The following is a 26,827-nucleotide window of genomic DNA, read 5'->3' as shown; positions in this document are numbered from 1 at the left end:
ATCAGACAAAAAAAGCAGGAACAGAGCTTAATATCTCATTCCTTTTACAGACATTAACTGAAATATCTGAAGTGACCTTCTTTCCAGAAAAAGCCCTTCTTTCTATAAAAAGAAAATGTTTTCCTTGTAGTTATTTTAGTTTCACCCCATTAAAACCTAGCAGTTTAAAGAGCTATTCTCCTTTTTAAGAATTACTTTAATTCCTCTTACATGAGCCACACCACAAGAAAAAGAACTGAGAGCTCCTGGCCTATTCAATGGTGCCTTCTGCTGTCAGGATACTGAAATTTCAACTTGCTGAAAGAGGGCTCAGTCTTACATTGTGAGTGGATATAAACTGGTTTTGAGGTTCTCAAGGCACTACAACATACTTAGCTACCTGAATCTCATTGGAATGAATCCCATGGAAGTAACTAACTCCAGTGCACCAAGAGGAAATAAGCCATGTCACTGCCATCTGGCGAAGGAAAAGTTAGGGCTTTATTTTAAGCTTGGTAGTTATTCACACAAATTTAGGCACAGCACCCATCAAGTTGTATTTTTCCTGCACATGAAGCAAACACACTATTACTAACACATAAGCAGGGAAGAATAAGCCCAGCAATGATTATGAGGGTCATCTTTCCTCTGCACTTGAAGTGTTATTATGGAAAAACACCCTAAGCAAATAATGTCTAACAATTTAGTTAAATTTAAAATGCAAGAACATCAGGCAGACAGAGCCTTCAAAGAATAAGCTTTCCAGACAGAAAGCACACGTGGTTCAGGGCTATAACCTTTTGTTCAGCAAGGTGCACTGACTGTACTGGACATAACCACACTTAATCATATCAATGTGCATATACTGCAATGAAATAACGTGCCCCCTGTGGCTCCCTCTAAAATGTGCTGCAAGAATCTCTTTTTATAATGTAACCTTTGTCTGTTTCAGACAGATCTCAGGCTACCATGACAATCACAAAGATGAAGTTAAAATAAATAAGTTAGCTTGGACCCTCACCCACTAGGCTTCCCTAGTGTGATACAAAATCTTGTCAGTTCATTTACGTATGCAGACCAAATTGCATTGCGCTGACAGCACTCACCTTACCACAGATGTCATTAATAGCCACATGAACAAAGATGGATGCCTCTTCTATACCTTCTAGGTATACGTGACGGTAACCTGAAACAGAGTGAGCAAAGCTGACAAGGAGAAACAGATGATAGAAAAAGCATCTAAAGACTTTCCTTTTGTAAACTGCAAACAAAAATCCTAGCCAACTGATTTGGTAATTCCCCATTTCTGTCTTACCTGGCATCATACTGCTGAAAGCTATTGTTCTTTGTCCAATAAAATCACGTCCAATTGGATCGTGATCCCACACGAGGAACCTAATCAGTGCAATCTCTGGCATGTGCAGTGTGAACACCAACGTTTCTTCCCACATTGGGTTAAAACCTAGGAATGAAAAAATTAGCTTTTACGTATTTTGTTCACAAGATAGAGGAAGAAAGAAGACTGCCTATATAAGGAATGCCTAAACTGCAATGACATTCTAGTTTTCCTAATAGTTTAATCATTGTTCTTTGAAAATCCAGTACCCCTACTCACTTCAGTAGGAGGTGCAACAGCACAAGAAGTTGTGTTTGAACAAGATGAATTTCTTTTGACTTTGACAACCGCTAGCTTGTAATAGCCTTTTCTCATACACAATGAGAAGTCAGACAAATGGCTCTTGTTACACCAAGACCTTCACACCATCATACCAACTCATTTGAACAATTCAAGACCCAAGACTGATCAACAGCAAGAATGATTAAAAATCAATTTCTCATTTTCTTCTATAATAAGGCACCAAATTTCATCTGTTTGTCTCCTGACGAACAGCTTGCCTGAAAGAGGATGTTTCAGCCATAAAAAAAAAAAAAACAACAACAAACACACACGTGATCTTACCATTATCATCAACTACTCTAGTTTGTTCTTTGAAGCAATCAACAGGCAGACCTATAACTTCTACTTCAACAAATGGATCTATGATCTGGAAAACAGAAAATAAATATTGAAAAGATAAGAAGAAATTCCCCTGCTGTTCAGGATAAAATGGCAGTTTAAAAGATTATTCTTCATCTTCTGAAATCTGAGTGTAAACTGAATTAGGACAAATTCCATATTGTTGCATATGTGATATTAACAAAAATAAGAAATAAATTATCAAAACCAAGCAGGTTCACCAAACCTTTAGTATGACTCTACCACATTTATTTTTTATGGTATTTTACCTAAAACAGTTCTGTGGAGAAAGAATATTTAGAAGCTGATTGCAACATCCACATAAAAACCAAGCATGTAAGGAACTCATTTGAGAGGTTTGATTCTAAGAGGCAAAAGGCTAAAAGGAAATTTTAATTTGACAAAATTGCCTCATCCTATCATTTGTTAATGACTAATAAAGTCATGTGAATGATATTGCAACACCGATAAACAACACAAGAAATCAACAGAAGTGTTAAAAAAGCTGCCAAGGAGTTGCAAATTTGACTCATTTCAGCCTGGTATTTCCTTAAGTGGAGTTGCCAGGGTCATTATAAAACAAAAACAAAAAAAAAGGTCATCACAAAACAAAATAAATAATAACAATTTTAAAAAATCATACACCAGAAAGCCAAAGGACGGACAGAAAGAAAATGTGTAATACTGTGCTAAATGAAGGACTGGGAGCAGATTCATGCAAGCAGAGGGGTTTGGAGGGTATTTAAAGTACTGTTGTGAGTAGAATGATGAGCTTATTGGCCCGTTTTTGCTCGTCCTGGAGGAACTGTATTGACAATTGGAGGAAAAAAATTCAAACTATTGCTGTGATGCCTAGTAGACATGAAAACCACCTAAAGATCTAGGATAATAAGTGCTTATTTATTAATGCTTAATGTCTCCCAACAGATAACTGCAGGAAGTTAAATCCTCACACTTAGCTCTGCTAATTTGGAAATAAGCCTTCACCAATGTAAGAACAGTCACCAATAGCTCAATACCTCTCCTCTGTCTCCCAACATGGAATCCTTTGGTTTTGGGAGCTGTTGACCACTGATAATTCGTAGAATCAGCTGTTTCTTCAACTGACCAGGCAATGGGTCTTCTGAATTTGGATTAAAGACACCTGAAAGAACGAGAAGCCATAGAATATGAAAGAGCAGCAATTCTGCGGATAGCTTTAGTTGCAGATACCTTCTGGCTTATTTGCTTCTAGCATCAGAAATGTATTTTTCAACAAACTATAATAAGGATCCACATAAACTCTTCTCAGGCAATAAGTAATCCACTTATTCTACTGATTTTTCTTACCTTGACACATGCAGTTTGGTTTGAGGACATAGCCACAGTTCCCATTGGCACTAAATTTGGCCCGGTTTAGTTGCAGCATTCTCCCCTCTGACTGGTAGTTTAATGCCACTGTTAAAAAAAGAAAAAGTGATATTACTAACAAAGTACATTGACAACATTTCTGTTTGTAGAAACAAGTTAAAGGCAGAAGACCTAAATATATTTTGACATTTGACTTCTTGGATGCAAAGACTCAAATATTTTTCTGAAAAAGATTTCTCTTATATAGCATACATCACAGCTTCAGGGAGAGAAGCTCCTTGAAAGAGTCTGAACTCTGAAGTCTTTTTGCATTTGAAAAGGATGTTCATTTATCAGACAATTGCCTGTATGTAAGACATTTTTGAGGTAATCTATCTAGGTAACAATATAGAAAATAGCAAGAAGGACTCAAATGTCAGTACAGTTGGATGAGCAGAGAACTCATAAGTATTTTAGGGTTAATTCTGCAGCTCCCATTAAAAAGTTCCTTCCAAAATAAAGCAAAAAATAAATAAGCTTTCTTTCTGCTCACCAAGTTGGCAGCCAGCATTCCAGAATGGCTGGGGATTGTAGTTGCTAGAGTCTACACGGTAAGAAGATGGGTAGATGCGGGATAACTGGTGCTGGTTGAAACGTAGATACTGTGCAGGCTTTTGCTGCAGTATCTGGTGGGCTTTTGTTTCACTGAAAGACGAAACCTGCCAGCTAGAAGAGACTACAAAGAAGACAGGAGGTGATTAGAGGTCATCTTGTTATTTATTTATTATCTAAATAAAGCAGTCAAACCAAGACAGCACTAATTACTTATAATGATCTATGATAATTTGAATAATTCCGACTCAGAAGGTACTATCTTTTTCTTATACTACAGAAGAATAATTGTGCTAATTGGAGAAGTTATAGCTGGGAAAATGAAGCTGAATGTAATGAATGACCTGAATCTTTATTAAGAAGTTTAAAAAAAACACTCTCTAAGATGTTTTGAATTTGCTCAAAGAAAGTATGATTTCTGGCAAGCAATTCTCTTTTTCTGACACTTTTAGCTAAATCTTGATTCCTGTCAAAATCAGATGCAGAAAACTTAGAAAGAGGACTGAAATATCCCAGAAATTTAATCTGGACATTTCACCAGGTTTGAAGTAAAATCCAAACTCTGGAGACACCTCTATTGATTTGAAATGCTCTTCAGACCTTTCCTCCCAAGAAAATAACTAAGTCCTCTGATATTTCCCAGGATGTAAATAGTGTGGAGCAACCTTTATAAAAAGCTACTGAAGACTACATGTGTTACTACTACCTGTAATAGCTTTACCTCCTTTATGGAAGCTGTCACACAATTCTAGACTCATTTTGTGGATTCTGAATAGCAAGTGGAGAACCACTTTGAAATAGTATAGCTTTATTGTGCGCAGCTCTTCTGTTAAACTCTTCTTAGGGCAGGGGAGAAACAAACAGATAAACACAGCTTTTAATACGGATAGGTATGTTAACATAAACCTTTCAACTTCTTTACAAAGCAATTACTTATAGGATACTTTTAGTTCAACTTACTTTCAGTTTCAACATCATGGATGCCAACAGACTTTGTATATTTCACCAGGTCTGAGAGTGCCCGAGACAGCTTCATTGTTTTCTTCTGTCGGTTTATCCTAGGACGATAAAGCAAATCAATTTTCTGTGAATTAAGAGATAAACTTTCCTTTTCATATTTAAAAATAAATAAGGGTAAAGACAAATAAGAAGTTTTTCTTACACCAAGGAAGTATTTAACAGTTTTGTACCACAGAGCTTCATTGTCAAAGCACAGAAGTTATGGAAACAACCACATTAAAGTATACAGAACAAGTCTCTGATCCTCCTTACTTGCTTCAGGTTATATCACTAACAACTAACCTCCCAAAGTATCCTAGAGAACTGCTTGATCTGATTTCTTTTTTTTTATAGCCTGAATCTTATGCAGCCATTCCACAAAGGACCTTTGATGTCAGGATTTTTGAAAAGGCTGTTTCAAAAGCAAACTCAAAAACATCACATGAACCTTGATGCATGTGGCAAATTAGAAACCAAAAATCTGCTGCGGAGCTGATGCACTATGCAAATCAACCTTAATGAATTCACTGGGCTACCAATCAAACGGTCTGTATGTCAGCTGGATGAGATGGTAAGAGCTCAAAAGACACATTAGGTCCACAGTACTTTGCTAATTAGGCCAAATGGCACCAAGAGATCATTGTGATAATGTTGTGGCAGACACTGGATCTACCCTTATATCAGATTCCTGTCACACAACTACAGACAGCCTTCAACAAATTGGCTTCTAGAGCTGAAGCATGTCTATTCAGTGGGCACATTTATGTAGGCATCTTCTTTTTAGAGACAAAACCACTTGTAACAAACCTGGTGCAATGTACAGAGCCTCTGGCTACATTTCCTTGAGAATCCATGTCATCTTCACCCTCCTCCAGACTGGTTGCCTTTTTCAATTTGCTTCCTTTTTTCTGTGCCAGAATGAAATAAAACCATTGTATTCAATGGATATCAATATTCAAGAGAGACTCACCCTTTTCTACAAATGATGTGGAACAATTGACAAGAAAAATAAACTCAAGACACTTAAAACAGTCTGTAATAAAAATTGAGGAGAAAATTTTCTGTGCTCGTTCTGAGGAACTGTTTTGAATAAGGCAATCAAAGAAACTACTAACAAGTTCTATGGTGTTAAAAAAAGCAACACGAGTTACATATATGTGGACGGCTTTGTGGTAGCACACAGCAGCTGTTATGACACTAACCACTTCCATATTGGTGGTACAAATGAATGTGTCAGTAAATATGCATCAGCAAACTTGCCTTTCAAGAGGCAGCGGGCACAAACTCAAACATGTGAGGTTACATCTGAACATCAGGAAACACTTTTTTATTGTGAAAGTGACTGAACACTGGGACAGGCTGCTCAGAGAGGCTGTAGGGTCCTCTTCCTTGGACACATTCAAAAGGTGCCTGGATGTGGTCCCAGGCAGCCTGCTCTAAGCAGCCCTGTTTGAGCATGGGGGGCAGACAAGATGACCTCGAGAGGTCTCTTCCAACCTCAGCCACATTGTGATTCTGCAAAACCTTTAGCATTTTGAAGGTACTATTGATTTTGAGTATCCATTTATCTGCAGTATTGCAGAATGATATGCATGCACATGAGGATGGCTCAGCCCAACATCTAAGTTTTTTTATTAAGGAAGTGCAGATCCTCACATAAAAAGTGCAAACCAGTTTTAATGTTTTTCAGATTAGATCTTGGATGCTTTATTCTTTGATGTAAATTGAAACTACCTGTTATGCACAATTACAACCAGTTATCCACCCTGTTTATTCTGTGAGTCTGAAGGCAAGCCTCTGCCAGGCAATGCAGCTATGATATTCCTCTCCACCACTGTGAGCAAATAAAGAATCTATCCAAGAATGCAATCTTTAGTGTAGACCTAATCTTCTAAAGTGGCTCACCTTGCGTTTAGAAAAGCTGCCCATCAACGTTCGACTATGCCTTTTATTGGTACTGAAATCTTCTCCGGATTCCGCATCATCCTCAAGTTTATTCTGAAGTAACCAAACAGAAAGAATAATGCAGTAGACCAAATAGGGTGCTACAGACGTTGTATTTAAACATAATCGAAAATAGTTTGTGAAGCAACCCACCCTAAAGCATCAACAGAACTTCACCAGACCAGCGCAGTTGTTTTTAAACACAAGCTGAGCACAAGACCTTTTATCCCAGCAATAACTGACATCACTTTTGTCCACAGAAACATTCAGAACAGACAGAAATCCCCAAAATACCCAATACCACGCACCAGGAAAGTTTATTTTCATCCACGCAAGGTTTGAGTGCCAAGACACGTACATTCACTGACAGCAGACTGTTTTGTAGCTTAATATTTAAAAAGTCTAGTTTAACAGGACTTAATTCTGCCATGAGATGTGACCTCGATTACATGGTTTTATGTGGATACTCCATGGTAGGAAAGAAACAAAATTCTTGCAAACCCTAAAAATTTATATAATTCATTGGTGCCTCTAGTCTTTAATAGGACCTTACAGTTTCATTGTTTTCCAGTCTAATAGAACACAGATTGTTCTGGCTAACACACAGAAGTCTCAGCATTGTAGCAGATCTTACAGGAATACTGTCTGTTATACCACATAAATCATGAAGCTTAAAAGTACATACAAAACTCAATAGAAACAGAAAGTTTTGGAAAGCTGAGTTTTAGCTCTCTAGTTTTAATCCCCAGTTAGTACACCTGCTTATTGGCAGGACTCCAATGTTTTTCATTTGTATGCAGCAACCTTCCTAAGCTTTTTGTGGCTTATCACAAATTCTAAACTGACAATGCCTCAAGTTCATGAAGTGTGCTCTGTGGGCTGAGTACATTTTTATAAATAACTGTTAGTATAAAAATACAAATATAAATGCATAGAACATAGAGAACTGAGGAAAAAAAGCCCAACTTTCATATTCACTTTTTTATATAATGGGAAACAAACTCTTTCTGTTGAAAAGTCATTTCTTGTGTACATTTCATGCTCTAATTGCTGAGTGAAAAAAAAAGCTTTGCATATCTGACAGTGATGCTCACCCGGCATCACCATTAATTGAATTAATTCAGCTATGAAATCTGAAGTCTATAATATATAATTTATTCAGTAAGCTAATACAATTTCATTTAGAGTCTCAAAACAGATTGATAAACCCAACCTTAGACAGCCTTTGAAAGAACAAACGTTGTTATGAAATAATAGTACTAAGTGGCTACAGAGACAAGCAAAACAACAGTCAGGCCTAAGGGGTGAGTGAAGCACAATAAGACATGTTCACCTTCTTACTATCTGATTTCTGACCAGCCTTTCCTGATGATGGCAGAGTGGTAACTGTAAAGTTGTTTGGATCTTCACAGTCACGAATTTTGGATTCTTTTATCAGTGAGTCGAGCTTTTTCTTTGCTATATTCTCCACTCTTTTTCTATTAGTAGATGCCTACAAACAAAACAGAATTATTAAACAAGGTATTGACAAAAAAAAAGTCTTAATAACCAGGACTAATGAAAACTAAATTTTTATTTGAAAGAAAAAAAGAGGGAAGAGAAAAATATAGCCAAAGGATTTGCCGTAATTGACTACTAGTAACTGCTTCGGAGCACGCTAAACAATCTCATCATTTACATAATGTGAAGCAGTTACCTGCAGCTCAATATCAGACTTCATGCAAGACATGCAAGCATGTGAAGCCCTGAAGTAGATGTTAGATCTGAAGTGCAAACAGAGTGTCTGAGGTCATGAGAGAGTAAAACTAATTAATGCAAAGATTAGACCACATCCACATTCCAGAGAACTCACGCAAGGTTTGTTCTCCCTGGGACAGGAAAACTGAACATACATTTACATTCAAACGATCACTGAACTTACATCTCCATTCATTAGTTTGCAGTCATCATCTATCTCATCAGCACTGTCTTCATCAGAAACTTCACCTTCCTCTGCATCATCACTAATGTTGGCTGGAAGTTTCTTCCCCTAGAGGATGAAATGATTACACAGGCAGGTTAACACGCAGCTCATGCTATGACATATTAAAACAAAACAAAAACTCATTACCAATGTGAAATAAAAATTAATTCCTACAGAAGTGAAAATCGTAATATTCCAAGCAAACACTAAAATTCTCTGGACTCATCCATGTTCATTGAAGGTCAAGGAGGTGAAGGCTTCTCATGACCTGATTTAAATTCGTGTATAAGTGATAACCAGGCAGAGATTGTAATCATCACAAAAAAGGAGGGATGGTATAAACTGAACATGTTTTTACCTTAACCAGTATCTTCCCTTTAAGACTTGCTGGTGAAGGGAGTCTGGTAGAATCATCGTTGTGCACAGAAGACAGATCCAGTTTGTCTCCCAGAATTTCTGTAAGATACTGAGCCATCTTCTTCTGCTGAATTACACTGCAATGGTTCTCAATTGACAAGATAACAGGGTACCTGGCAGAGATATAAGCAAGTATTATCAACCACAAATGTAGCTTTTATAGCATTAAGAGGATAAGGGTTATTACTGTCAGATCTATTCCCATAAGGGGAATCAGCACCAATGAAATCCACAGGGGTTATATTTATCAGTGTGGGCAGAGAACTGATACCCCACTACTCACTCCAAACCACACATTTTTGACAGTCACAGGATAATTAAATTTCTGCTATCAGATTTGATGCATTTTTTTCTAGAACACACTTCTCACTTTCCTACACTACCCAGTCCTGACCTCCACTTCTTGTCAGAGAGATTCTAGGAAGAGAAGGATATATTTTAGAATGAGAACAAGAACTACTATACAATGTATTTTAAGTATGAATTATGAGGGATTCATTAATTAAAAACTAATTATTAATAAAGAGAGATCTATCCTGACATCTGGCCTTGATTAGCTCCTCATCAGGAAAAACAAAATTTTGAGCCAGACAATGAATTCACAGCCAACCAACTGCTATGCCTCCAGCCTTATCCTGGCTAAGTGTGACCATGGCATCACTGGAATACACATCCAGAGATACATGGCCAAATTGTCATCTATTTGCTAGAAAAATTGAGTCAAAACTTTGCACAGAATGCCCCTTCTCAGCCAGTTTTGTCTTGTTATTTCTTTCTAAAAGCCTTTTCCCCACAGAAAACTCAGAATTCTAATGCCTGTCTGTCATATGCAGGAACAGGTTAGATTTTCAATCATTTGCTTTACAAGGATGCCTGAGATTACTCCAGCTTAGAGCTTGATTGCAAAAGTTGGCAGACTGTATACATACTCATTCTTGATAAAGGCATATTTGTTGATAGTTTCAATCACATCTTTGAAGAGAATTTTGGAAGTCAAAGTGTATCCATGATGGACAATTGGTTCCCCGTCTGGCCCATCCCAGCAGTCAACTGTAGAATAGAAACAATGACACCCATCAAACAAATAGTATCTGTGGAAGACCACGGGACTTAAGTCTTCTGCAGAGGTCACAAGTCTTCCTTTACAGAAGAGAAACAAAAGTATGGAGAGTAGTGATGATTCCTTTTTGATCTTTACCTTCTACACAACGACAGCCAGACTGTAGCACCCACGCATACATGTCCACCCTAGACTGGGACATCAGCTGATCTCCCATGAGGTAGGTATTATGTGAAGAGGTAATGAAATAGTGACTCAAAGGATAACTCATGTCCTGATTCACTTGGTAGTGTTCTGGGTTGAATATGTCCCCTGATGGACTCCGCATGTAATTGGTGAAACCTGTAAATAAACAATACCATAAATAATACAATTTGTCCTTTTTGTTGCTGTAGCCTTCCTAAAACCAGCCTAAAAATGCATCCTGACATTTTACCAACATATTCACGAACATGGCAAGTAAAATAAGTAAATAAAACCACAGTATTCTAACTGTCACAAAGACCAACTGTGATTATTGCTTTCAAAAACATTCCAGGTGTTTTGTACAATTCCCCACTCTGACTTTCCTAAAAACCATGTCTGTATTTAATCTACCCTTCATCTGTATCCCTTCTTCACCTAAACCTTTAGGTTTACAATTCAAAGGATTATGGTGGGACATTAGGTGGAATAGTGAATAAAAGCCCCCTGACATCTGTGGTCGTATCCTGGCATCGCTCCTCAGTGAAATGAGTTGAAAGATGTACGCTATTGCGCTGCCTAGAGACAGTTTCCAGTGGCCGAACACAGTTTGAAGGAAGGGATCAGACTGCTCCTCTTATTAAAGTCTAAGGGATTTCCAAAAATACCTGCAGGAATCATAAAACTCAATTCTATTGTATTTTCTAAACGCACAAATAAAGACACACACAGCTTCAGCCGACCTGTAATGACTGCTGCTTCATCATATACATCCCTCTAAAATCTTCCAATTTCAACTCAGCGAACGATATTAAAAAAAAACAAACACAAAACAACAAAAAACAAACTACTACTCTGTACAACATAATAAAATTCTATGACTTCCTATTATCCAAACAAATGTGATATTCTCATAATAATTTAAACACTGTTAACCCTCTCCTTCAACAGCTACACCAGCCAGCTTACCATCAATCCCCAGAGCTCCCTCCTTCTTGTTCTCTGGGCATGGTTCAAACTTGCTGATGATTTCCAAGCAGTGTTCTTTAGTCACATTTGTCATCTGTAGAAGTAGCAAAAATGAGGTGTTAACTAGTAATCACAGCTTCTCTTAGCTCTTTTCTCTGTATACGGTTTATCAACTGGCCAGATTACCCATAGTGGCACTAAAGATTTCCAGTTAGGAGGGGAGATTCTCACTCCTGCCAGTCAGTGTCAGGTCAGATAAGAACTAAACTGCTTTGTGAAAAGTTTTTGTCCTATTGGCAGCTGCCTGATCACATCCAATAAGGACAGAGGTCTACTTTCTAGGTCAAATCTGATTAGCATTGTTAGCCACACGGAGCACCCAAACTGAACACGCTGTCACAAACCAATGGGATTTCTTCTTTTGTAGAATTAATGATTGATTTGCCTTATCAAAATTTTCATTACCAAAATAGTTTTACTTTAAAAGAAAAAAAGAAAACAGCTCATATCTTTATGCAGTGAGCAGAAAAATCAGTTTTAACTAGCAGGGTGAAAGGAAATCAGGACATACTGCTCTCACAAAGCTGGAGGAAATCTGCTAAGTTCAAGGTCTCTTTGCATGCTCAGTTGAAAAAAAGAAAAGGGTACAATGGGAAATGTATGTTTATAAGTGTTAGCATTTACAAAAAAAGGCCATTTATGATAAGCTGTATTTTTATCTGTACTTTAAAGTTGAATTATAAAAACATTGGAAGATAAACAGTATTATTTAATATTCCTGCTATTTACTGTTGATTCATCATCAAATTATTATCCCTGCTATTACTTAATGTTCCTGTCCTGAGCGATGAAGCAGATCCATTCCATCGGATGCTTTACACGACACATGAAAATACAGCCCTGGACACCAGAGCCAAGTGGCCACGTTGATGGTTTTGGCAACATGAAATTTTTCCTTGGGGGGGGAAATTAAACCACAACGTGTTTGCTACAAGATCAATGCCTTTTCTGGGAGTAATTTAAAACCTAACAAACAAAAGTGAAAGATGAGGAAAGAACAAAACAAAATAAAACCCAACCAACCCTTTATCTGTCCATACATTATAGGCTTGCTGGGTTCAGAAGAAAAAGCTCTGAAGCAACAGAAGGTTTTTCTGGTACAGCTTCAAACATACAGAATGAACACTTGTTTTCCCTGCATGTACTGTATAAGAAAGGGCAGAACTAGACAAGGGAGAGAAACCCTAGAGGCATGTGCTATCCATGTCAGTGACTAGCTGAGCTGATTTGTGTCCTCTGGCTAGCTCTCATTTTCCTCTCGCCATGTGTAGGATCAACTGACCAATGAAACAGAGACACACTCCTCTATCTAAAATGATAACTGCCAGGGAGATGTGGCTTTATCAGTCATTCATTTCTCAGAATACAGATACCACACGCTTTGCCACTTTCTGGCCCCCCAAGTTACCATGTTTGAGAAAAAAAACCAAACTTGTTCTGACCAAGGGCTATCTGGGATAGGAGTAAGTGTGTCAGACTTCCAGGCAGCTTGGTTTACAAAGATTCCCACTCCTATCAAGATCAGTGCAATGAGGAGAGTCTTTAAGACTCACTCCAGCCATGCAACGTTAAAGCACTAAGAGATAACCTAATATGCAGTACTACATATCCTCAAAACACTTCCCCAGACATGAATAATCCTCTCAGCAGCTCCAGGGAACATAATCTCCTACTTTGCAAACTGAGAAAGGGTGACAACGTAGTTCAGTGTCTCATCACGGACTGTGCCCTAAGACAAAAGCAGAGCCAGAAGCAACATCTTTGGACTAGGACGTTTAACATTGGAGAAAGATATTGATGTGACTGTCCTAAAAGAATACAAGAGAAATAAAGAAACTGCAGACATTGTAGTTCTGGGCACAGTCAAAGAGCCTACAAGGAGAACGAAGTAGTGAGGGCACGAAGATTCAAGAAACAGTCTTCCCAGCCTACAAGGTGAGAACCAAGAGGCATCTAACTGGCTATTTTTAACATTCACACTCTCCAGACTGAAGCTGCTAAAATAAAAGCAGCTGCTCACTGTTCGCATACGTGACTGAAGTTCCCAGCCTTTTAGAAAGGCAAGGCACGCCCAGGGGCAGACAGGCAGGCATGCGGACTGCAGTGCTTTTCCTGGGCCAGGCCTACCTTCTGCTCATTCTCCAGAAAGCGCCTCAGATCGTCCGCATCCAAGTAGTCCTTGTGGTTGCTGTAGGTGAGCATTAGCAAGTACAAATCGCGTCGTGTTGACATCATCTTGTAGAAGGTGCAGAACTCATCAAAGCCCAGCATGCCTTGGTTGTCATCTGTGTCGGCCTCCTGCATCACACAGCAACACGGCAGTGAGATCCCCGACTGCCCAGCTGCAGCCTGAGCAAACTTCAAATAAACAAACCCCTGCACGAGGGTAAGCAATACTGAAATTAAATGCAGGTTGTTGCTGCCTGGCATGGCTACTCACTGCAGGGTCTGATAGGACGGACTGATTTACAGACTGATGTTTGTCATACAAACGCTTTCCCCTTTGAACTTTTTAAATGTATGCAGTAGTGCATGAGCCAAGAAACCACTTTTAAGGTCTTTCTTGTTCCACAGGGCACCCAGAAGGGTTTCTTCTGTCTGTGGCAATGAAATAAGACAGGGTAGGGTACCCTGGAACACAGAAGGGAGCATGCATATGGCTGGCAGATTTACCCATTCATATTTTCTTAGGATCATCAGAACGCATTCATTCTAAAATGAATTTTATTTCCAGGATTTGGGAGGATCTCTGTTAAATTCATGGCTGTAAACTAACAATCTGCAAAATTTCCTAAAAGCATGAAAAAATGAATGGGAAATTCTGCCAGGGGACAAGTATGAAAACGAAAGATGCAACTTTCCCAAACAGGATATCCAATACTCGCATATTTTCTGAAAACGCTTTGCCAGCATTCCCGTGTGCTCTCAGTAAATGAGCTGTCAGCATTTTGCTTTCCTCAGCCTCACTGGAGACAAGTTAAAACACATTTCAGGCCAGAAAATTAAAAGTAGATTAAGGCACCTTCTTACTGACTAAATCTTCATATTTTTCACTGAATTTCCTTCATGTACTGCCGTGCAAGGGCAGGCGGATCAGCTGAGGAAAAGGCTGACGCTAAGCTCTCACAACCATGGACAAAAACGCTGAGCAGCCCTCACAGCGCAGTTCTGCCCTGGTTTGCTAACAGCATTTCACAGTTATTTGCCCAAACACAAAGTATTACTGCAGCCCTGCAATTTATTCTAATGGACCCAGAGAGATTTTTAAAACCTTATGCAGCCTCCTCGTTCCCAAAGCACGCCCCACACCTGCCCCCCTCTTTCACCTCGACGGACCTCACTATTTTGTCCCCTCTCCAGCCTCCCAGTTCAGCAGTTTCAGAGCCTCTATCAGCTACAAGGCTGAAACTGCCATTGCTACGGAGGATGTGGCTGGAAGAATGAGGAATCGTGGAGCTCCTTTAGAAAAGAGCCCCACGTGAAAATATGAAAGCGCTCGTGAGCAAGAATTAGCTAATAAAATCCACTTTTCCCATTGTAATTATGGCAAGACTTTTTAACCACTTACTTTTATTTTTAACTAGAAAATTAATATTCAAGGTAACTTTTTTAAGGGCCTACGTATAATATACCCTTTTTAATCTTAAAATACTTGGAGTAGCTATTTCATTAACAGGAAGATTTGATTTTTCAGTTCAAGGCTGCTTAATATTCTGATTCTAAGCCATCAAATAGCAATTATGCCTTCAGCTGAGACCAGTTGAGTTCAATTATGCACTGCACGGAGACAAAGCAAATCCATTCTTCCTTGCTAATATGTTTTCCGAAGCACTTGATATGAATAATAGTTATCATTGATTACAAGCAGTAAAGCCAGAACACAGCATACAATGAGTGAATTTTTTTATGCAGAAAAGTTTTACCTGCTTTCTTCTATTTGATTAATAGAAAAATTAGTCAAAAGTTAGCAAGCCTAATGGCTCCTACTGGAAAGAGAGTCACTATAATCTACTGATTTTAATGAGTTTTTAATTTACTTTCTTCACTGAGCTACATCCATAAGTGTAGAATTTGCTGGTATGAAAGAAAAAAAGGAATAAAAAGTAACAGGCAAAAAAACGTTGTTTTTCTCAGGCATTACATGCACAATTCTCAATGGCTTTTGAGCCTGGAACGTGTCCCAGATCTAATTATTTAAATTCACATGATCACTAAACTAGCATGACTTCGTAGTAAACATGAAGCAGTGCTCCAACAGTTGCCTTTCCATCTGTGAGACTTCAGGCACCTAAACGTACATTATGTTTCTTAAGATACGTACACACTGTCCGTACATTGCATCAGAAAAACTGAAATAGCTGCAATGTCATCACGTCCCATACTCTTCCACAGGGTACAGCCCGCACCCTGGAGGTAACAAAGTTGGGTGTGGAAACAACCAGGAGCTAACACATCAGCAAGTACTCCTGCAGAGATTACAACCATTCATCCCAATAGCAAGTAAAAATGAAGGTGTAAACTTTACAGAAACCTTTAATCAGTCTTAGATCAATTGCAAACTGCAGAGGACCTGTACAACCACAATAAGTGTTTAAAATAAAAGACAGCTCAGTCTTCAGGCACCTGCAGAGAACAGAATTACCTTTGCTGTGCCACAGATCTTTGTGTGACTTTGGGCAAATCACTTACTTCTGCTTCAACTTTGTGAATTGGGATTATAACATCTCTCTACCGTTCAAATAATTAAGCCAAAATTATGTATTCAGCTACGTACAATGCCTTAGATAGACTTAGACTGTGACTTCGAAAAACCAACAAAACACCAACAAACCCAGATCCCATCGACAGATATGTGTTTGATTCCTTTCAGTTCTACTGAAATTCTAGTATTTAGTTCTCTCTAAAGCAATCTCTCACAGCACATCCAATACATTTTTTTTAATAGAGAGCTGCTGGAAAACTGTGCTAAGATGTTCCCGACTCAGACACAGAAGCCATCGTAGTTCACTGAGAACTATTGATTCAACTTCTGCTTGGGTCCTTCACACACCAGACTTTTTGATTTTGAAAGCACACAGAACTTCACAGTTCAGTTGCACAACAAACTGGGTCAAGGCCAGCAGAAAACCTAATGTCAAACAAATAGGTTTTAGCAGTGTAAAAAGCATGACGGGCATGGAAGACTGCATACAGGGTGTTTCATTAGTACCGGTTACTGGAGGATACTGGATACTTCACTAGAGAGAATGTAATCAGAGGAGGATACGTGACTGAATTTCAGATCAACAGATACAGCAAAAAGCAACGTTTGCACTGTCTTTGTGTTACATAACACTACAAAGTACCTGGTATAATGCCTTTTTCTATGAATAACAATTTATTTATGACGTGTTTCTGGAACTTTGTTCAATTTACCAAATGCACGATATAGCATCTCTCAGTAGCGTGGAAACGAACCAGCTGCTGAGGTATTTACAATCTCTCCTATTAAGGCTTCATGTTAAATCTCCAGCAGCTTAAGCACTGTTCTCTTAGGAAAAAAAAAAAAAAAAAACAAAAAAAACACAACCTTTTCATTTCTTACCTTAAACATTTGCTTGACTTTTTGTCGGGGTAGGTTCACATTCAGTTTGTGCATCAGCTGGAGCACTTCGTTAATACTCAGACTGCCATCCCCATTTTTATCTGCCTCATCAAATGTCTGCTTCAACCACATTGGACTGGAGTTAAGGACCATAACGGAATATCAAGGCATGTTACAGAACATTATGTATATAGGAATTTCTTCATGTAAATGAGGCTAGGGATAAAAGAAAGTTCAAGGTAACACACAAAATAATTCCACTTGTGTTATATCTGTAGCAGTTTCTAGATTTGCTGCGCTCATTATTCAACACATGCTATTCACCCACACTAAGAACGTTGCACAGAACATTCAATTCTGAGCAAATTGAAGCATTGCATCATATTTTGTCTTGTACAACCAAATAAAAGGGACAACTTTACACAGGGAGCAACAGATGAAGGAATATACCTGTACATTTTCCAGTCCATTCTTGCCCAGTCACCTTTTTCAGTCCACTCTCTTTCCCAGACCAACCCTCTTCAAGGACTTCTGTCTCTGGAAACAGGGAGTGCAACAGAAACCACTTTGAAGCTTTGAGCCTAGAGCTTGTTTTTAGTAAAACAAATACTTAAGGGAATCCCTATGCTGCTGATTGTTCCCCGCCACTGGGAGATACTCTTTCAAGCAGTATAGAAAGGATATTGGTCTCTGGTCCTTTGGCGTTTTGCGAGGCTGTCTTCATCACTGATTCCTGCCATCAGATACTTTAGCCCTGTGATCCAGGTGCGTGCTTCCTCTCCACTGGAAGACACCAGGTCAAGAGATTCCATATGATCTCCATAGTAGATGCTGAAGCAGCAGTTCGGATCAAAACTGCCATCAGCATAGCGTTGAAAGATCTCTGATTGCTTCCCCTCGCAAACCTCCTGAATAGAGTCGATGGAAACTAGAATGACAAAAATGTGTAGCTCGTTAGTGACTGTCGGAGAATATCCATGAAGGCTGGCTTACAGTGTGACTGTCCTAGAAAGAAATCCCTTTTTGTTTGTCTTGATGCAAGTTATCTCTCTTAATCACACTGGTGCCTAGCCATGAACATAACAAATGAGCCTACCTTCCAATTCAAACAAAGAGAAAAATCATCTATAACAAAATTAGCCTAGGTAAGATTCAGATTTTACTTGAGCCTGAGAAAACTGAGACATGAAACAACCTGCAATTAATACAACAGGATAATATTTCTAGCTTCCATTTTCTTGTAGATTTCCTTCAGAATGGGCCACAGTCAAAGTCCACCACGCTGTGAATACCATCCCTGCTCTAATTCATGCTAAGGGCAGAGAGGATCAGGCATGCCCAGTCCAGGCAGGGTGCTTTTATCTGACAGGCACTTTACTTCCTCCCTAGGTACAAGAACAAAACAGATGAGAATTCGGTTCCATGCATCCCTCTAAGATCAAAATTTCTACCTCTTCGAGAGGTCAAACAGAGCATAAAAAAAGACTGCAGTTGGTCAGAACAGTGATTCATCTTATCAGTAAATTCCAGTTTTTCTACTTTTTGGTTTAATGTAGAGATGTGCAGATGATAAACATTCACAGACTGGGTATGTTATAATTGCATGAACAATTTATTTCTCTTGTAATGTTCCTGTTCCCAAGCTGAGAGAAGAGAAATTCTAATCATAATAATAATTAAAAAAAAAAAAGGGACAAATTTTGTTTTGCTTTGTTCCATTGTTCTCTGGAGATTATAAGGAACAGACATCTGTTTGCTATGGTATGGCTACTGTGCAGCTGGACACAATATGATACACAGACAAATGGCTAGAGTTTAAAAGGAAAAACTTACTAATAGAACAAAGATTGCATTATTGAACGTCTCTATGCTGAAAGCAGGTAACTAGCAGTTGCAAGGAAGAGAGCGGTAACAGGCCCTCTCCCCAAACCAATTTTCAGCTGATGTTACACCCAGACATGCCATCTCCCCTGTACTGCTTCTTTGCCCGTGCAGTTTCACGCATCTTAAACAGCTTCATAACTGCAGTCTGAGAGCATTTCTTACTGGGATCATAATGAACCAACACCTCCTCATACACAACTTCCAGTACTGTCTCTCATCACCTCTTCCCAAAGCACAACAAAACCCTAGCTGCACTGCACTGGAAATAAAAATAATGGACAACTTAATGTAAAGAAATAAGTGTGAACAAGCCGTAAACAAATGCAGCTTTCTCCTGCTTTTGCACTAGGTCATACTTCTGGAATAGGGAAAGTAAATCATCAACCGTTAATCATCATAAAATACATTCTTTAAATCCAAGCACATTTCACTGGATCACCTGCACCGAACCTTTCATGCTGGCTTGTTTAAAAGAGGGCAAGATCTTAGGAGGGATCAGAAGAAAGGCTCTGTGGCTGACACTCACTTTTGGCTTTCTCATTCTTTCGAGACGGTCTCCAGCGAATACATGACTTGTGCTCATCCAGGTAATAGAAACGGACCAGTCCCTTGGAACTGCCACGGAGCTTGATCATTTGTGTGCCAGCTTGCATGGAACTCATACATCTTTCCACTGAAAAGAAAATAAAGTGATATCAGTCAGTCAGATCTTGTTCCCCTTAAAATCACCTTTACAGGAAGAAAACATAGCAAGAAGCTGCTCAATTACCAATTCAGCTCAACGGGTAAGCTTTCCTGTACTGTCTGCTAGAAGAGGTTATGTGATGTGATCACGAAATCAAGCAGACTCTTGGCATCCATGAACTAACCTGTAAACGTGAAAGTTTCCGTTCTCATATCAATAAGTATGAAGTCCTAGGTCAGAATTGGCACAAGGTACATACCCTTCCATTCCCATTCCAAGTGCTTAATTTGAGCTGCTGCAATATGTAGAAGCCTTGCTGGACACACAATTTGCACTCCTCAATTTGCATCTGGACAAAATACAGACAGGGCAAGGTGGAACCTAGCGTGCTGAGCTCCCTTTCTTGTGTTCTTTCTGAGTGACACTGGACTGATACAGCAGAGATTCAGAGTGGTTTTTCACAGTTTACAGTAACATTTATAGTTACTATTAAAACTTTCAAAGTAATGAGAAATAACAGAACTATGCAGATCATAAATCCCTACAATTTATCCTGATACATGGAAAAAAAGCCCCATTTCACACGTATTGTTAGAAAGATGTTCTAACCTCTGTTACTTATTTATGGTTCAGTAGCATTATTGTCCTTTTGGAGTTTTGGGGAGTTGGTGTACATGTGGGGAGGTGTGGGAGTACTTTAGCATGTGAAAATGAAGAGAAGTTAGAGGGATTGAGTCACTTGAGTATTTTTAAACACGGATCAGCTTTGTCAAAAGATTCACGACCAAGGTCCAGTACACACACACACACAGAAAAATCAAAACCCAACCAAACAACAGAAACCCCCCAACCAACCCAAAACACCCCAGACAACAGGACACTGTCACGCAGCAGTGGCATAGTCAAGAGTCAGCCAAAGGTGTTTCCTGTCTATACACAGACTTTTGCATTCCTAAAGCCTTGTGAGCAGGTCTTTTCTCTCCTTTAAATCAACCATCTTAGTGTTAGTGCCAGAACTTTCACTCCTCTGCTTGCTCTCACTGACTCAAGACTCACTAAATTTCAGGACTCTCTAATATTCTTTTAATTGGCCAAAAAATTAAAATAAAAGTATCATAATAATCTCACAATATCTTTGAAAGAACAGGTATCTGGATAATTCTGCCAGCAATGGTTGGGACCGTGTTTTTGCTGCACACCAGAGAGAATGCAAGACTGAACACGTCACAAAAATGCACAGCCCCTACCAAAGGAGACGTTAATGAGGGAAGAGATCCTGTAAATCCTGCTGGAATTGAAGTCTTAATTTGAGGTCAGCCTGTCAGCCCTCCATCGCTCCTGAGCTGGAGTCCCTCAGCCATCTGGATCGAGGAAACGCAGAAACAGAGCGCTGCGGCGTCTCTGAGCCTCTGCAGAAGTTCCCGTTAGTTTCTAAGCCGTCTATGCCTGCAACTGTCTTGCTGAGAAAATATCTGGTGGTGACAAGTGGGACAGAAAGTGCTTCCAACCCAACAGGTGTTCCTGATTGAGGCCACTGCAGATGGCCTCACTGGGCACGAGTGTCACAGGAAGACTTTTATTAAAATCCATCTACTGGAACAGGAGATATAGTATTTCTCTAGCCATTCCCAGCTAGCTGTACTGCTTTTATTAACTTTGGAGAAGAAATTCTGCTAGGAAGAAAAAAGTGACCTTTCTCAGACAGTTGTGAAGCTTAAGGACATTGCAACTACATGCCAGTATATATAAAAATAACCTTACAAGACTTCAGTGGCCTACTATGGAAGAAGACAACAGGAATACTTCCAAATGCTTACTTCAAAGATGGAAAACAAGACAAATATTGCACGAAAAAACAGAGTGAAGAGTTGTACAAATTCTCCAACTATGACCAGAGGGCAAACCTGTCTTCCTGGGTACAGAGAGAGAGGGAGAGGATGGAAAATTTCAGAAGTCCACACAAGCCAAAGGGTACAACACTGCAGCTACACTTCCAGAGAAATAAAAATAAAACAATAACGGAAACATAACTGAGAGATTCTCGAAGACCAAGAAGCGCCCTGGCAATGAATCAAATGCTGTAAAATAACACGGGAGCGGGGTTGTGTCTCAAGTTCTTATTTTCCTCTCCACCAGTGCTAGACCAAGTTGTCACTAAACAAGACTTAAGCATAAAAGCCTTCCAGATGATAGTGTCTTGAGCAATTAAGCAGCAGGCGCTCAGCCTGCATCTTACCAAGATGGCCGATTTTCCATCGAGGAGAAGCGACGATGCTGCCACCAACCCAGAAAAACTCTTCAGCCAGGCGGGCAACCGAAAACTTATTTTGAAGCAAGGGACTTTTTGGAGCATCCATTTCTAAGACAAAAGGCAGCTTCAGAAGTGAACACAAGCACTGCAGGCCTTAGCAGAGATCAAGGTCCTGTAGTTGCAATTTTTTCAGTGTAATGGTATAGGAATAGTGTCAGGAAAAAACATTTCAGGATAATCGTTGATTTCCAAACTCCAGTGGTATTGTTCAGGCTGTTACAGAGCAGTTTCACAATAAATTCAGGCCTCCTAGTTCAGGTACAGACTATTAAAAAACCAGCAAAATCCTTTCATTCGGGGTGACATACCCATGTGTCCAGCTTGGAGGACGGGGTCGGTTTCAGTTCAGCATTTTAAAGACGACCCAGGCTGGACGCAGGCCCCTGAGGCAAGCTGGCATGCAGACGAACCCACTTCTGGACAGAAAGGCCTCCCGACGACGTTCTTTTCCTGTGCTACATTACCAGCTGCTGAGCAGCCACCAGGCCACCGAACCTGCTCACAGTTGTTGCCTTCTCCATGCTGCTTCCTCCTGGCGGCGGCGGCTCCACAGCGGGCCGGACCCCTCTCCGACATCTGACGACTGACGGCTTTGCAAGTCCCACTCTTGCTGGTGGCTTTACTTGTTCTTCAGAAACAAACAGCAATATCCATCGCAGTAAATAAGTGCAAAGTTAACAGCACAGTCCATTCCCTCCCTGCCCTCCCAAGTCACCCTTGCCTTGCGCTGTGAATCTGTCGAGGTGCTTAAGCTCTTCGGTCTCTCTCTTTCCAGTTCTGAAACAAAAGAATGATCACATCCTCTTCTCATCCAGCTCTTCAAAATATCACTGTACAAATCTTCATCTTTTCTCAGAAGGTTCTCCTCAATATTTTAATGGGCATGCCTGATAAAAGAAGGAATACTTCTCTCCAGGCAGGAAAAACTAGATACGCTGGGAACACAGCAACATGTTTGCTTGAAATCCTAAATCCACCGTATGCACTAATCCTAAAGCCGTGTTCTGCCCTATCCAGTCAAGGGATTTAGGTGACACATGTTGCAGCTGTAGAAAAATAAGAAGGTTAAAAAAAAATTTTTTTTTTTTTTTTTGCCTTAGTTAGCGGCATCTTCCCATCTCACAATCCGTGTAGAAATGTCTCTGCAAACTGAGACAACGCCATAGAGGATGCTCTCCTAGGACACAAGGCAGGCAGCTACCCTGTACAGAACAACTGCTGCTCACAGAAACCAGGAACACAGTACTTGAAAACTGGCAGAGAGAAAAGCAGGTAAGTATTAATTTTTAAAAAGCACTAAGTCACTATCTCATTCCCTTTGAAATGCATCCAATACACTCCAGATACAGAAATCTGTCATTTATGTTATCACAACCTCTTAATCTGCATTAAGTACAATATACAATTGCTCTTGCCATCTGTGATCTGTACAAGGAGCCCAACATGCTTCTAGCTCGACGAGCTGAGCACAAATTGCCCGTTTAAAACATACTCATTAAGTGCTTCCCACTCCTCCTTTCGCAGTGTGAGAAAGCTGTATCGCAGTTAATTGTGGAGATGCCTGACTCCCAAGTACAAGATGTTTATTTCACCACCTGTGTCCGACGGTCGCATGTTAGGCTGGCCGCAGAGCTCAGCCAGAGATTTACCCTGAAGAAAAAACAAAGCGGGTCTGGGCTAAGGGTCAAAGGCAGCAACATGCCTGTGTACACCCCTGTTGCTTTCAGCTTTGTTCCAACGCTGGGGAAATAGCCTTCCATTCCCCTAATGTCTCTCTCAAGAGGAGTTCGGTGAGACAACTGCAAGCCCATCACCCTCCTGCCATCGGAGGAGGAGCACCTTCTGTGCAGCGCTGAGCCGCATGTAAACGGGGGGCTGCAAACCGCTATGCCACAGGCACGAGCCCCTGCAGATCCCAACCCTCTGGTGCAGGAAGCCAGGTCTAGCACGGGCCAGAACGAGACCTGACAAAGGTCAGCCTAATTACCTGCTCCACCACACACTTCTCTGCCTTTCTTCAATCAGCAAGTATCTGTGTGCAGCCTCCCTGCTGCAGACAGGAGAACTTTGCTGGTAAAAAGGGAGGATGGCACTGTCGTACCTCACAGGGGAGCAGATACAACTCAGCTCCAAGGTCTCAGTTACAAGGAGACAGAATTAAGGCAACTTTCTGCAATAAGCCAGAAGTACTGTGCTTGTTTAGCTCCTTTTGTTTCCTCCTGCAACCTGATCAGAAAGCTTGCTTGCAGCCTTCCAGGTTATACACGCAACAAAATGTCAGCAGCTGGCACTCAAGTTAAAGGCAGATTTGCAATCTGAGGCCTACCAAGAGAAGGTTAATGTAAATCCTTTCAGCTGACACGATCAGTCCATCCTTCAGGCCTGTTAAGATGATCACAAACAGAGAAAAATGAAATGTTCTAACAAGCCCTTCCATGTACTGATTGTGGCTGGACAGTGGTAACCGCTGGGGAAAGGAACAGGAAATAACAAAGGGTTAAACGTGACTTAATCCCTCTCCCAGCTCCTAAGATACTGCGCCGAGTACTTAGGATATAAGCCTATTGAAACGGGTTTCTATCCTTGCCTCACTTGACATCCCCAGAAAAGTCTTGCTCACCTGACAAAATGTGCAGATGAAAGACGTTTCCCCATGGCACTTTAAAAACTTATTATTCTCCAAACGTACCAAAGGGTTTTCATGGCACAAAAAGATTTGAAGACCAACAGTGTTCGAGCCTGCAGGCTGCCCCGTGGCTTAGCTAAAAGGGGAATTCAGAAGACCTGGAGAACAATGCTGGAATGACAAAGGCCTCGTCAAAGAACTTATTCACGTTAACAGTGGCAGGAGAGCCAGGCTCCATCAGACAGACACAGCATCTTGCCAAAGCTATGGTTTGGGAGAGGGAAGCGAGTAAAATGAACGTCCTCACCAAGCCATGGGTTTATGATTAATGCAACCCACCAGGACGGGTGGATGCCTTTCCAACACGCATGATTTACTGCTGAGGAAAGGGAAACATATTAAAAAGTGCTTAATACATAGGGAAACAGGTGTAGTCCTTAGAGTAGAAAAGACTAAAAATTGCAGTAAAGGAAATGTCAATACCTAGTCCAGCCTCTGATCTCTCTAGTGCCTCCTACACACCAGGATTCAAGCACAAGGCACTGAAAGAGAAGCAACATGAGAGGTAAATTCAGATCTGAGTGCAGCAAGAAGCTGGTGCACGTCAGGTCTCAGCGTGCACAGCCAACTGCTCTCCTTCGGCCAGCTACTGAGGCTCGCATAAAAGATACCTCAGGTGTACGTAATGAATTGGTTTTTAACGTTCAGTATATTGACTGCCGGAACATTGAACATTGCAGCCTGGTGCTGTAACTGACCGGCAAATCCGCACGGATTAGGCTTGTCACTTCACAGCTCTGCACTCCGCCTGGCCTCGCACGGGCATGCTTCACACTACAGACCCACTTCGCCAGATTACCGACCTGACCTCATCACCAGGGCTGACTCTAAAGTACTTAGAGACACACTGGCAGCAATTAGTGACACAGATACGGGCTCTAATACAGGCATCGCTATTTCCCATCCAGGGAAATCTTCCTCCTAATGGTCGCAGAGTAACAAGAAAACGATTGCAATCCCACAGCAGAAGTACTAAAATTAAAGGAGGAAAGAAAAGCTCCCGATGCCATCTGGTGCGGTGCCATTTATCCGTGTGCTCTTTCCCCACTTCCTTCTCTCCTCACCGTTGTACTTCCTGCAAACACTGGGCAAAAGGCCTGGAAAACCTGCAGCAATCACAGAACCGCTGCACCTTGGGTACCTCTGCCTGAGGTCTTCATCTTCATCTTGGTATGCCTGCTCCTGGCACCGAAGCGCTACGTGCTGGGATGCTTCAGAAGGCCGACAACAAAAGCAAACATCTGGTCGAGAGGCACATCACTCAGCACAGCCTAGACCAACACCTGAGCTGGGGTACGGCTCCGAGCCCAACACACCCCAACAGGGGGCACAGACATCGCCGCTGGGTGAAGACCGCCCGCCTCCCAGCACGAGGGATGCAGCGAGTACACTCTGCCGGCGCACACACCACATCTGTCATCATTTCTATTTTCATCAGGCGACTAAACCCTGCATCGGCCGCATTAAGAATTCCCCAAACAATCCCTGTGGGCTGGTGCCGCTGACTTCCAAGGCAGGAAAAACCGGGACGGGTGCGGGGTCAGAACCACGCTCCCCGCGGCCGCTCAGAGCGGCGGCCGCCCCACGCCACTACCCCGAGCGAGGCGAGCGGCCGGCTCCTCGCCTCTCCGGGGAGCGCTCCACTGACCTTTGGCGTGGGCACGGGGCCGCGGCAGCCAGCCCAGGCCATCTGGGCAGCCCGCTAAGCGCAGTAATCCACCGCCGGGATTAAAGCCGCGCGGCAGCAGGTGGAAGCACGGTTGTTTACTGCCTTCTGCTTCCCACCCTGCGTGCTTCAAAGTGCAGCGTTTCGGCACGGGCTCTGAACGGAGCCGAGCTATCAGGTGTTACCTAAATACCTCTCTGTTCAGGTGTGCGAGGCCACGGATCCCGAGGGGCCAGCCCCAACACAGCTGCCTTGGCTCAGCAACCACGGACACATCCAGAGCCTTCCAATGCTCCTTAGAAATCTGCATTATTAAAATGAACTGATCCCCAAATCTCTTATTTTATTTGTGTGAATAAGTATTTGTTAGCAACACCCACACCCGTGTAATCGCAGCAGCCAGCCCATCTCCCTCCATGGTGTTCGGTTCTCTTGAGCTCATGGGAAAAAACTGATTTTTTTTTCTTGCAGAGCTGTAA

At 41.1% G+C, this 26,827-nt stretch overlaps 1 protein-coding gene across 14 annotated transcripts in view; it reads right to left on the bottom strand.

Moving 5' to 3' along the window:
• The window catches only part of PLCH2 (phospholipase C eta 2), an 85,485-nt gene that overhangs the window by 13,126 nt on the left and 45,532 nt on the right, over window positions 1-26,827 (bottom strand). For all 14 annotated transcript variants that reach the window (XM_080564431.1, XM_080564418.1, XM_080564419.1 and 11 more), the window contains 19 exons: window positions 19,527-19,673; window positions 17,801-18,044; window positions 17,117-17,246; window positions 13,660-13,830; window positions 11,473-11,566; window positions 10,459-10,662; window positions 10,190-10,310; window positions 9,202-9,373; window positions 8,802-8,909; window positions 8,214-8,372; window positions 6,842-6,934; window positions 5,744-5,844; window positions 4,898-4,995; window positions 3,879-4,061; window positions 3,326-3,433; window positions 3,016-3,140; window positions 1,940-2,024; window positions 1,295-1,441; window positions 1,086-1,165 (listed from right to left, as the gene is read on the bottom strand). In XM_080564431.1, the coding sequence (XP_080420557.1) occupies window positions 1,086-1,165; window positions 1,295-1,441; window positions 1,940-2,024; window positions 3,016-3,140; window positions 3,326-3,433; window positions 3,879-4,061; window positions 4,898-4,995; window positions 5,744-5,844; window positions 6,842-6,934; window positions 8,214-8,372; window positions 8,802-8,909; window positions 9,202-9,373; window positions 10,190-10,310; window positions 10,459-10,662; window positions 11,473-11,566; window positions 13,660-13,830; window positions 17,117-17,246; window positions 17,801-18,044; window positions 19,527-19,673 (2,570 nt within the window). The remainder of the gene's footprint in view (window positions 1-1,085; window positions 1,166-1,294; window positions 1,442-1,939; window positions 2,025-3,015; window positions 3,141-3,325; window positions 3,434-3,878; window positions 4,062-4,897; window positions 4,996-5,743; window positions 5,845-6,841; window positions 6,935-8,213; window positions 8,373-8,801; window positions 8,910-9,201; window positions 9,374-10,189; window positions 10,311-10,458; window positions 10,663-11,472; window positions 11,567-13,659; window positions 13,831-17,116; window positions 17,247-17,800; window positions 18,045-19,526; window positions 19,674-26,827) is intronic.

The sequence above is a fragment of the Anser brachyrhynchus genome (assembly GCF_964034855.1).
Source record: "Anser brachyrhynchus genome assembly, chromosome: 21".
NCBI lineage: Eukaryota > Metazoa > Chordata > Aves > Anseriformes > Anatidae > Anser > Anser brachyrhynchus.
This window is presented reverse-complemented; position numbering and strand designations above follow the sequence as displayed.